Genomic DNA, 12,680 nt, shown 5'->3' with positions numbered 1-12,680 from the left:
CGATCCGCGCATGGTTCGATATTAAGGGCGTGTCAAAATTTTTGTTTCTTTATTTCTCTATTTTTTTTTTTCCCGAAACAGATTTGAGGAAAAAAATTTGAAACAGAAATTCGTATTTCATTTTTCTATTTTTGAAAAATTTATATTCCAAAAATAGATTTAACACACAAATCAAAGGTTAAAATTTTTAATTTTTTTTTCTGAAATAAAAATGAAAAATCAAAATTTTTCTCATCGTTACTCTCGTCACCGCCGGTCGCCCACTTGCCGCTCATGGGATGCCGAACGCCCGCCGCGACCGCCAGCCACCACACTTCGGCTACCCGTCGCCATTCGCTCATCGCCAATCATTAGATGTCGAAGGCTCACCACCAATCACCGAATGTTCGTTGGTGACCGTCTGCCACTCGCCATCGGCCGCCGGATGTCGGCTGCGCGCTGCCGGACTCCGGCAACTGGCCACTCGCCATCAACCTCCTGTTGCCGGACTCCGGATGTCGGACATCGACGCGTCGAATGCGGACGTTGGGCCGGTTGCCGTCGTCGGACTCGAACTTTGGCCACCCGCCACCAGATCCACTGGACTTGGCGTCGGACGCCAAACGTCGGATTTCAGACTTCGGCCACCCGCTGCCGGTCACCGGACGCCGAACTTCGGACTTCGAACTTCAGCCGCCCGCCGCCGGTCACCGGACGCCGATCGCCGGTTGCCGATTCCACATGAGTCATGCTTCGTGCTAAGATGCTAATGTAAGATCCTTGATTTCTCATCTTATCGAGTGGATATGGACGCAGAAGAAACAAATTACAAAGTTTCAAACATACCTCGCTCTCTGGTCAAAACTGGTGGGTCTCAATTCGATAGGGTGGCAGATGCTCTTCCGCTCTGATGCACACATGCCAGGAGAATGAGGTGAAGTATGACAAAGAGCCCAAAACTATAGATGACTTGGGGAAAAGAAATCAACTTGCAAATACCCCAACTACTCATGTGACTAACGACTATTAAGTACCTTATAACATGTGAAATAGCCATAGTTGCATCATCGACAGTGACACAGAAATTGTAAACTGGCTGCCCATTGCTCCGCATAATTACGAAAATCTCCAAGTGTGTCCAAGTTCCAACTAACCTTCACAAAACTATCAATAAGGTCAGCAGCAGATACCATTGGACAAAAAGGGACAGGTACATTTCATCAATCATAAGAGTTATTGTGATCAAACTAACTATTTCAAGTCAAGCGATTTTCTGGAATTCATTAGCTGTGTTTTCAAGAGATTAATGAAAGCGATTTTCTTGACAGACAACTTTTGTTCAATAAAAATATCAAAATGTTAGAATGCAGGAGGACTTGAATGGAAACATTACTTACTTCTCCTCGAATAAGATCACTTATTTTCAGACTTCCCTCCTTTGGCACACGAAATCGATATGTGAAAGGGGTTCCCTTTGCCAACTCTTCTTGCACTTCTTCTTCGGTTGCAGTAGCCCATCGTCCAGTATAAACTGGAGGCAGTTGCTTTAGTTTCGCAATCTCCTTCATTTTCTCAAGCTCCTGGAGCAATAATCTAATAGCCTTAAGTATTTCGAGCTAAAGTTCGACAGAAACATGACAAACGATTCTGATTGTTAAATACAATGGGATTATCTCTAGATGAATTGTAAGATGTGAAACTAATTCAGAGTAATATTGACTGACCAACACATCCAGCCAGATAGTACCTATTGCTTAAACCATAAGTAAATAAGGCAATTCAAGCTGACAACAATTGAAATTTCATGTACGTATTGTTTAAACCATGCCTCGCAAAGAAGGGACATGACAAGCAGCCGCATTTGAGCTCACTGTCATGCTTGCATATATGAATCAGAGACCAATATTCCTCACTTTCAAAATCGACCAACTGGATTATCCTCTCTTATTGAAATTTCACTACGATCTTCTTGGCAAGCACAGAGCTTCTTGCAAGCATTGAACTAATGAAGTTCAGAGATCAAAAGCTAGAAGAGATTACCTCATTCGAACAAAAGCAGCGGTAGACATGACCAGATTCTAAAAGCCTCTGAGTGTGCTCCTTGTAAAGGGAATTCCTTTCAGATTGCCAGTACGGTCCGTAATCTCCACCATTGCCGGGGCCTAGAAGATTTTACCGAAGATATTATCATGGATAAAGTAATCAAGAAAGTCCACAAAACATAACATCAACATTAATCATCGAAAAGGCGAAAAGCCTGCAACACACTTCAAAGAGCCACAAGCGAAACAAGCAACAAAATCAACCAAAACCATGTCCATACAGACAATTCCAAACAAAGGATTTGGAATTGGGACTAACAATTCACAGTTAATAGCAAAAGGAACACGAAAACTTCCCCCTGTTATGATAAAAATTAGATGTAAAACACTTGAAAGAAGCAAGGGAAAAAAGAGAAAACCTTCATCCCAATCAAGCCCAAGCCAAGACAGATCCTGCAACACTGCCTCCTCGGACTCCTTGGTCGACCTCTCCAAGTCGGTATCCTCGATTCTAAGCACAAATTTCCCGCCTTTCGACCTGAATCAGCTCCAACAAACACGAAAGAACGAAAACAACCTCAACCACCCAATTCGCACAAGAGGCCGCCAAAAACCACCACGACGCATACACGCGCGAAAGAGAGAGAGAAGCGAGAGGAACAAACTACCTAGCGAACAGGTAATTGAAAAGCGCGGTCCTGGCGCCGCCGACGTGGAGGTTGCCGGTCGGGGAAGGAGCGAACCGGACGCGGACCGGGCCGTCGGAGGCCGCGGAGGCGGCGACGGCGAAGCATCTCCGGGGAAGAGGGACGGCGATTGACCTCAGGCGGAGAGGCGAGGAGTGGCGCAGCATCGGAGGATGGGCGAGGGTGATCTCGCCGATCGACCTGAGCCTGGCCCAGCAAGGCGAACCGACGAAAGTCGCCATTTTTACTCCTTTTTAACCTCTGCTCGCGCTTCGCAAAAAGCCCCGGCGGTGGACGTTTTGAAGAGCGGAGTCGAAGTGAAGAAGGAGGAGAAGATAACGAGAGATTCCGGGGTCGCTTGTACGCTTCGCGTTTTTTGGATGGTTGCTGGCTGGGGGATGCGGACGTACGAACGCACTGTCGTTTTTGCGTATATGCAGGTATAAAATTTATAAAATTTGAACTTATAAAACTTGTTATGAATGTACAATTATATTTTAAATTTCTTCAAAAATATAATGAATCTTAAAATTTTCAAAAAGTATGATTAATGAAATGATTTGTTGAACCAATTTGATAAGTTTTAGTTCTTAATTGTACATTTAAAAAAATTTAAAATTCAATTACGTTTTTATGATAAAATTGAGGACTTTTTACAATGCACTTATCCATTGTTAATAAATAAAATGTAGATATGACTCACACTATTTTGATATTACCTTTCTAAAATTACAATTTATTACATACTAACAATCTATGGTTAATTGAGCATGCTAGTAAAAATACATCATTTATGCAGAGATCATATAAAAAGAAAGGTCGAAATACTTAATCTAAAACTAGGATCATCATATCTCATACCCAAAAAATAATAATAATAATAATGAAAAAATAGAAAAATCATGTCAATTGGATATTATCATTTCAAATGATCCACGTGATGATCAAATTTATTCTTTTCTATTGTAATACAATCGAAATTGATGTGAGTGCTAGATTTTTTACATTTTTTCAAGAGCTCAAGGTCATTTCACTATCGACATCTATTTTCTTTCATGTTTTAAAGCAGACAATGATCAACTTTATGGAATATAGTAAACATTTTGAAAAGCGACCTAGAAGATGGTTTTCAATTATGAGTGTAAAAGGATTTCTTCATTAACATTGGTCCATGAAACATCCTTTCCGCCAAAGAAAAAAAGTTTTAAACATGAGTGTTTCTAAAATACTTAGAGAACATATCACAATGAAACTATCAATTTTCAATATACTCATCACATACTTTACAAGAATAATCAATGCATGAAAATTTTTAGACAAACTTAGAGTGTGATCTTTTTATAGAAAATCAATTATTTGAAAAACATCTTTCCTATAAATGCTCCATCGTATCACTTATAAAAATGAACAAAAAAATATTTTCATTATTTATAAAAATATTTAAATATAATGGTTGTTTATAATAAAAATATTTTCAATTAACTTATTATTTCTAAGAATATGAATGATTAATTTTTAGAAAATATTTTTCAAATCATTTCTTATCAGCAAAATAAATGGAGTATAAAAATTGACAGTTTTCTAATTAATTATCTGATATGTACTTAGAGACAAAAGTCAATAAATTGAAAAAAAAAAAGAATTTTAAATGCATAGTTTGTGTGCTCTTTTTTGCCACAAGCCTCATCTCCTCTCATTGATTTTTTTCAGCTGGTCAATTTTTTTTTAAAATTATAATTATCTAATCAAATGAGATGAACATGAACTTTACATAGAAAATATTATATAAAACCTCGTTTGTTACGCAGAAAATTAATGATTTAAAAAATAATTTATAAAAATGATTGCTTTAGATAATTATTTAATAAAAGATATTTTTACAGTCATTTAAAATATTTTTATCAATTTTCCATTCATTTCCTTTTTATAAAATACGGTCGTTTTTCAAAAATATTGTCCAAAAAAACCAAGCCTAAAATTCATCTTAGCCCGGGATATTTGATAAAAACATCTCGCCGTTCCCTCCTTTCACGTGCGTTTCCGTCCGACGATGAACGCCGTGCAGACTCCGACTCCGCTCCGCTCTCTCCCGTCCGTTCTTCCCCTCTCCCGGCCGGGCCACCGTCCGCGGCCTCCGCAGCCGCCGCCGCCGCCGAAGGCCATGAGGGTTTCGATGAGGGACCGGAGCAAGAACCGGAAGCCGCTCCAGCGGGGGAGGAGCCTCAGCATCGAGGCCATCCAGGCCGTGCAGGCGCTGAAGCGGGCGAGCGGCAAGGGCCCGCGGTCGCTCGAGCTGGCCCGCCGCTCCACCTTCGGGCGCCTCCTGAAGCGCGACATGGTCGAGGTGCTCCGCGAGCTGCTCCGGCAGAGCCGGTGCGACCTGGCCCTCAAGGTGTTTGTTCCTATTGCTTTCTTCGTTAATGGGTTCTTGCAGCCGGTCTCGTAAATTGAATTGGCAGTTGACCTCTATGTCACGCTCCTCGCTTGCGGCTTTGATTTCGTTCGTTTCCTGTTTGTGAGTTGGATTGACGGTAGGCCTCTTTGGAGGAAAATGCAATTGCGATGCGCCGCCAAAGATAACCGATGAAGAAAAAGAGTTGTCTTTTACTGGTTTGCATTTAGGTGTAAGCATGCTTTGAGGTTTTGAAACACTTTCTGTACATGAGTGAGTCCCTTCGTAGCAGATTCATACCTTAACGAGCAGTCAAGCGGGAATCTTGGGGTGTCTGGTCGTGTGATTGTATCTGATTGTTTTTCAAGAAACAAATTGTCTCATGTTGCCTGTCTTAAAGTTATTGTTCCAATATTGTGGAAGCTTAATTTGAAAATATGGCCTCTCTAATGGACTGATCAATAGTTGGAGACATATTCTTGCAATTGCTCATATATCCAAGATTTCCTCTTTTGCATTGCCTCTCTGAGTATATGTAGTTAGCTTCCGACAATGAAATTTGTTTTTGATTTATGAGTCCGAAGAGAGCGAGTTAATAAGTAGACTAGGAATATAAGAAGTAGAGTTGGTGCATTGGAATCTGCTGCCTCTTCTCACAGTCGCTGCGCCACTGAGGATCCATCCTCAGTAATGACTACTGCTGCTGTATGCCATATGAGAGTTTTGGGTTAGCAAAAAGAATGGTAAACTAGAAGTACCTGCCTCCGTGCTAGACATAGAAGACAATAACTGCACTTTATCTGGCACAGTGATGCAATCCCAATGGCCAGTTTTTTATTTTTTTTGTGCGGTCAGGCCTGAGTTTGGTTGGGGAGACGTGCTCTTGTCTAGGTTTGGCGCATGAGGAAGTGTGACTTTATGATTGGGGCATTGGTCAAAGGAGGGTGGGGTGCTTGAGACCATTTGGGTGTAAACTTAACAAGGGAGTCCTGATTACATGGACAGAGTATTAAATGAGATTGATGACACAAGAGGAGCCTCATCCCTGTCTCTCGTAACAAGGAAAGGTTTTCTTGTTGTTGTGGTTGCTCAAAAGGACAGGACAACTTATCTTTTGTGCTTTCCCATTGTCTTGGATGCTATATGTCGATAATTTGTATACCTATTCTAATTCATGTGATTTAAGTACTGGAGTATTATTCATTTTCCACTCCATAATTTTTGGATTGTCAGTATTACTCTCAGCTAACGTCTTTTAATTGCTTTGACTCATTCCTCCAGGTTTTTGAAGATATTCGGAAGGAGTACTGGTATAAGGCTCAAGTACTGTTGTATGCTGAAATGTTTTCAGTCTTTGCTGGCAATGGATTGTTTGAGGATGTTAAACTTCTTTACCTGTATCTGAGAACAGAAGATAATATTGAGCCTCATCTTGAGGGGTTCAATAGTGTCTTGAGAACCTTCATAAGTTTTAGTCTCGTTGAATTGGCAACAGACTGCTATTATTTCATGAAAGAAATAGGATGTGAACCAGATAGGTCCTCCTTTAGGATTCTTATAAATGGTCTTGAATCAATGGGTGAACAGGTTGCATCAGCTAAGCTAAGAGAGGAGGCTCAAAAGTATTATGGGGATCTGGAGTTTTTGCAGGAGACTGAAGAGATGATACGCCAATCTTGATCATACTTATCACTGTAGAAAGAGTTGAAAAGGCCATGTCTGCTGTGCCTTCATCTTCAGTTTCGACTGAAACTAAGGGTTTTGTCGAAAAGATGAAAAGGAAGTCGAGTGGTACATATCTCTCATGTGTTGTACATTCTAGAAACTTAATGGCAGTTCAACGTAATATACCAATATATTTGATTTTTCGTAGAAAATGACTGATATTTGCACTATATTTTTTTTCTCCATTTTCTTAACTTGGTCATCTGGAAATTCGATTACTTGTTTCTGGTATGCTTTGTAATCAAGCAATCAAGGTCTTCCTTGATTAGGATTAGCCTTTTTGACGAGGGGAGTCTTTTGAGTTCCTCATTCCCCGAATTGATTGTTCGTTTTGCATGATAGCATCAGTGAGATCTAAACAAGTTCTCCTGTACAGATTGACACTTACAAAAATGCACAATGCCTTTGAGCTTGCCCTGTACATCGCTACTTCTTCTAAGCAAAATATCGTAAAGCATCAATCTGTGGCTTAAATGTTTAAGTTCTAGCCTTTTTGCTCTCAAAAGTATTTGGGTTCAGGGATTTCAAATGAGCTTGGGCAAGCCAATGGCGTCACTTAGCAATAGATACTCCTTATAACATTAGGAAGGTATGATGGAAATACACATACTCCAATTGCCCAATGTAAATGCATTGCTTAGCAATGAAGGCATGCCTCTACCTTTCGATCATTAACACAATACAATGAGACAAAACTAGGGCCTTGCATTCATAGTCTTTTCAACTGTCTTAGGCAACTTTGCTACTCTCTTTTCGTCGCTACTATGTTCATGGTACAGAGAAGACATGATAGAATTCTGCTTCTACTATGAATGCGTTGCCCTGAAGCTTGGGAGAAGCTTGCAGTATACAGTTCCTGTTCTTCATGGTTTTCCATGTTAGAACTGTTTCCCTTCAAATGTCTGACCGAACTGCCAGCTCGGCGGAGCCACATTGTAAGATGTGAGGGTTCTTCTGTCGCTGGTGGTCACCTCGAAAGAGAGAGGCTGTCCTCTAAGGTCGACGTTGGATTGCCAACTTTGGCCCCAGTTTCTTGCCATCGGTATCCACCCTGTTTTCGATCCCTTCATTTTCATGGCAATCACCTCCCCATCTAGGCCTACATTCGTCACCAAGACCTGAAAGAAGTGAGAGTTTCCGCTCAATGTGAATCTCAGACCACCGCTTCTCAGACAGTTCACCCTGCAGATGTTTACACAGAGTCGAAAGATGTTAGGAATCAAGTCTCACAAATACATCCGTTAAAGTAGCTGCATTTTACGACCAAAAAAAAAGTAGCTGCATTTGCGTGGGTTGCTTTCACCATACCTCCTGTACTGGATAGGCACCACATCAGCCCTTCGCACCGCAATCTCGGCGAAGGCTGCCTCCGACATCTCGAAGTGCTCCTGCGGGAAGTTGCACCATCCGCCGTAATCTGCCGCGAGCCCGTAGTTCGGAGGGCAGAAGTCGGTGGCGGTGAGGATCACCGACGGGCTACCAGGGAGGCACCACAAAATGTGGTCGACGCACCGGAGCTCGAAGCAAGCCCCGCAGGTACTCCCTCTGTTGAACAGCATCGAGCTCAAGCCGGCACTGTACTTGCCATAGGTGGCCCTGTGAAGGTCCCCATAACCACAAGCCCCTTCTGCTAGCACCGGAAACAGAGGTTGAGCAAATGCCTGAAAACAGGGGAACTAGCGCAAGGAAGACAAGAGGGACTACCAGTACCCGTTATCAAAGATCCATCCGTCTCTACAGAGTATGTCGCGGTAGCAGTCTTCCATTCGCCACCAGAGTCAGAGGAGGCGACAAGCTCGCAGCTTTGCACGAGCATCAAACAGAGAAACGCGGACCGAAGAACACCCATTTGAGGATCAATGCTTCCTAGGAAGTTCGGCTTCGTACTTCTCTTAGGATTCCTCACCTTTTCTTCGCATTGCCATGGGGATTTGGACATGCTAGTGGTCTGGAGAGTGAGGGAAAAGGGAAGGAGGCCAAAATGACCGATAGCTCCTTGAACCCTTTTGACGAAAAGTAACAAATAGCTACCTCAGTTCACGCCGTGGGACATTCCAAAGAGCGCTTTGCCGAAACTTTGGGTGTAAACCGAGGAATGGAAGAGAAGGGTTCGAGGCTTTACGTTGGTGGCAGACACAGGAAGGGAGGGAAAAGGTGGGAAAGGCCCTAGAACCCCCCGTTCGTCCAAAAGAGCCAAAGGGTATTTTCCACGCTTTGCTGCAGGAATGCGGGCTCCCTGTTCGGGCTCTTCTTTTGAGAAGAGAAACCAGGGAGAGGGAGGGAGAAAGAGAGAGAGGCTCCTCCATTGTCAATAAAGTACGGCTGATTGAAGAAGAAGCGCCAAATAATGATTCGGCGGGAAGAGAGGGGGCCCTGGCCCTTGGACACTGCAATCATGCGCGGGAGGTGAACGAGAGTTAAATGCCATTCGCGTTCTTCACTTCTGTAATAATGATAATATCGCAATTCCTGAGTTGAGAGCAGGCTAGTGCAGCTGATTCTAGGCCATCCTACTGCCTTCGTAGCAACCCTAGTCGAGTCTCGCCGCCGAGCCACGCCCCTAGGATCTCCATCCGGGTCGTTTTGAACTGAATGGCTCGGTGTGTTTTTCCATCATGTCTCTCGATTTACCTTTATCTTGTTAAGGAGCTTGCGTTTTTTCACCCCATTTTTTACTTCGGACATCCCCTGCCATTTTGAACTGATTACCTTGTCCATTGTCGGTCTCAGTTATAATGTTGTTGAAACTTAAGATCATTCAATAATAACAGCGTGGAGATTAAGGTCAAGTGTGGGGCCCACTCTTGATTTAAGCTTATTGCTAACCTTTTTTCCTTTTTCTTTTGGGGTTTCTTCCTCTCTCTTTTTGAGTTTGAAACGAAATCAGTGTCCCTCTTTTCCAAAAATAAAGTAGTTTATTATATAGATAGACATGTAGTTATTGTGTCCCTGACTAGTATATTTATTTATTTTTATCCTATGCTAGCAAGACCATTATTCTAAAAACACCTTAAGAACAAGTAAGAGTGAAAAGAATCATCTTCTAATTTTAATGAATGCATTTGGTTTAATTGAGTTCAATACGTGTCATTAAATGATAATTCGCATATTTTAACGGCTCCACTATCAATTCATTCAGGGGATCCAATTTTTATTTATTTTTCATTGCATAACTAAATGTTTTTTCAAAGAAATTTAAAAAATAATGATCAATAGGACAAGGTTAAGTTGATTGAAAATTCTAAACTTTATCAGGCAAACTCAAAAGGAAAATCTCCCTAAATGTTATCACATGGGACACTATCTTCGCCTTGATTACATGGAACAATAGTGGAAAAGACTTTGTGTGTAATGTATATAGCAATCTTGATATTCAATATTTCCGTAAACTCTCATAATTTTTTTTGCTGGAAAAGAACGAGGGAAAATAAAGTGAACAATGGGCAAATAAAACTTTTTTTTTTTTTTTTTCACTCAGATGCATGTTTAATGTTTGCACGGATTTCAATCAAGCTTAAACTCTCGTGTAAGTGGACAATAGAAAATTAGTTCCGAAGAAAACAAAATGTAGGAAGTATTGATATATGATGGGTGAAAGAAGCGGGTGCTAGAGTGAAAAAAGTTGTCTGTAGCGATGTTTTTTGTTTTTTAGTAAAGTTGAAAAACCAACGTAAAAAAAAGAAGAAAAAAATAAAGGTTAGAATTAATAAGAGTGGACCCTACATTTGAACTTAGTCTTCATTGTTTGAGTAGAATTATGATTAATAAATGTGAAGTTTTAACGTTATGCTAGATAGAACCAGCGAGTGGCAAAGGATTTCAACACTAAAGAATAGAGTTGAGCAATATGAACTGACCAAACTAAGAACCGCCAGACTGGACTAGATCGATTGGTTTTAGACAATTCACAAGAGTGTTAGTCCAATTCTCAATTTCATAAAATTACAATAAGTGATTTTGAGTCCGATCCCCTGTTCCAATGGGGAACTAGAGCGATATGACTGGGACTAAACTAATGCTTTTTTTTTTCTCACACAAATTTCTTTTTTTCCCTTCTCATGTGCCACTTAGAGCTACTTTGTGGTCTATCTTTGTCCTCTGTGTTCGGTGAACCGCTCATAAAATTAACCATTATGAACAATCTATAAACTCTCAAAAGGAGTACAACACCAACCAATTACTATGATGCGTTTATGATGTGGTCAAATTCATGAACTTATCTTGAAAAAGAGTAGTTTGGATTCTCAATATTTAGATAGGAATATGTGCGAGGGGTTGCATTTTGATTTCATTTTCATCTCCCATTGGACCACCAGGGACCAAACTAGACCGGTCGGTCCAATCTGGTCCGATCCCCAGATTGGTTGGTCCTGTCCCCTATCCAGAAACTAGAAATTGATTGTTCTGCTCTAGTTCCTAATTCTTGGGTGGGACTAAATTAAACTGGAAACCAATCACCCCTACTAAAGAATGAGATGAAAAAAACGTGCCCCATGATATTTCCACCCCTAAACTGGTAATATGTGTCGACAACAATGGCACAAAATCGATTTAAAGTCGCCAGCCATGAGTTCGTGCCAACTTACGCCGAGTTCAAAAAGAAGGTTTTCTTATTGATGATGTTATTACACAAGAAGGGATAAGTTGTACATGAACGGGTAAAAAGAACCCCGGGCAACATGGTTCAGAAGGGGCCGGACTCGTCGGGCGATACAATGATGTTTTCCAAGGGCACGACCTGGCCGACTTCGGACTCGCCGCCCTTGCTGCGAACGGCAAGGACGTTGAGGTCGTAGACCCCCTCTCTGCTGCTGTCTTTGCTTCTGGAGCTCTCGGAATCGGAGTAGAGCTTGTGCGTTGCTTGATCCAGCGTCCCTTCTCTGTACACATAAACGAACTCGCCCTCCTCCAGAGCGTGCCACTTGCTATAGAGATCAACTCGGTTCATGGGCATACCCCTATACATCAAGAAATAGAAATAAAATAAGAGAAAAGAGAAAAATAATCAATTCTACAATTGATGCTGCTCCCTCCAATTCGATTGCCAATAGTTAATTAAGAAAATTTCAAATAAAAGTCTGAGATTTAAGAGTGAACTCTATTATAAGTGTTCGTGATCAGTAACTAATTAATGAATCAGATTGGATGACCGCTGGGTTTTGTGATCAATAAATGGTAAATAATCTTCAAGAGCTTAATTAGAAATAATTTCCTGTTTCATTCTTCTTCTTTTTTGGTTCTGGTTCAGTCCTATATCTATTTTACAAGTAAGTGTGCGTTATGTGCAGGTTGCAAAATCAAGAAATAATTTCCCATTTCATTTTTTTTGTCTGGTTCTATCTCACATCTATTTTACAAGCCACTATTCCCACTTTGCGTGCTATATGTTGTCTCCAAATTCCGAAACCCGGAAATAATTTCCTATTTCAATTTTTTTTATTTGTTCTATCTAATATCTATTTTACAAGTCATTATATGTGCTATGTGCAGGTTGTGAATCCAAGAAATAATTTACTATTTCATTTTACTATGTGTGCTGTGTGCACATTGTGAAACCTAAAAATAATTTCCCGTTTTATTTTTATTTTTTTGTCTGGTTCTATCTTGTATCTATTTTACAAGTCATTGTGTGTACTACGTGCTGTGTGCAGGTTTCGAAACTTTGCTCCCCCACTCAAGCTTTCCTATCCTAGTCTTCCGGAAAGGTGGTGAACCGAACTCTCCATCTCTCCCTTCTCAAGTGGGAAAAGCAACCGTGGGAAAATCTCAAGCGGTTTCCTATTTCATTTAGATAAAATAATTTAAAGATAATTACAAAGGACTCCTTGTTGGTTAAATCAGATTCTATTAGCTCTA

The 12,680-nt window shown here is 41.0% G+C and overlaps 2 protein-coding genes and 1 pseudogene across 2 annotated transcripts; 1 reads left to right on the top strand and 2 right to left on the bottom strand.

The window, feature by feature from the left end:
* Nucleotides 1-763: 763 nt before the first annotated feature.
* LOC120295726 lies at nucleotides 764-3,027 on the bottom strand (annotated as a pseudogene).
* A 1,686-nt stretch (nucleotides 3,028-4,713) lies between these two features.
* Nucleotides 4,714-6,994, top strand: LOC104415924 (protein THYLAKOID ASSEMBLY 8, chloroplastic). Its single transcript, XM_010027352.3, has 2 exons — nucleotides 4,714-5,099; nucleotides 6,381-6,994. Exons 1-2 carry the CDS (start codon nucleotides 4,758-4,760, stop codon nucleotides 6,777-6,779), a joined length of 741 nt encoding a protein of 246 aa, XP_010025654.2. The 5' UTR covers nucleotides 4,714-4,757; the 3' UTR covers nucleotides 6,780-6,994.
* Nucleotides 6,995-7,380: 386 nt separating this feature from the next.
* On the bottom strand, nucleotides 7,381-9,115 carry LOC104415923 (expansin-A20). The gene is made up of 3 exons (XM_010027351.3): nucleotides 8,535-9,115; nucleotides 8,133-8,451; nucleotides 7,381-8,006 (listed from the first exon to the last, which is right to left on the bottom strand). Exons 1-3 carry the CDS (start codon nucleotides 8,761-8,763, stop codon nucleotides 7,703-7,705), a joined length of 852 nt encoding a protein of 283 aa, XP_010025653.1. The 5' UTR covers nucleotides 8,764-9,115; the 3' UTR covers nucleotides 7,381-7,702.
* Nucleotides 9,116-12,680: the final 3,565 nt, after the last annotated feature.

This window comes from Eucalyptus grandis, chromosome 7, assembly GCF_016545825.1.
Source record: "Eucalyptus grandis isolate ANBG69807.140 chromosome 7, ASM1654582v1, whole genome shotgun sequence".
Classification (NCBI taxonomy): domain Eukaryota; kingdom Viridiplantae; phylum Streptophyta; class Magnoliopsida; order Myrtales; family Myrtaceae; genus Eucalyptus; species Eucalyptus grandis.
The sequence above is the reverse complement of the archived record's forward strand: the minus strand, read 5'-3'. Positions and strand labels throughout refer to the sequence as shown.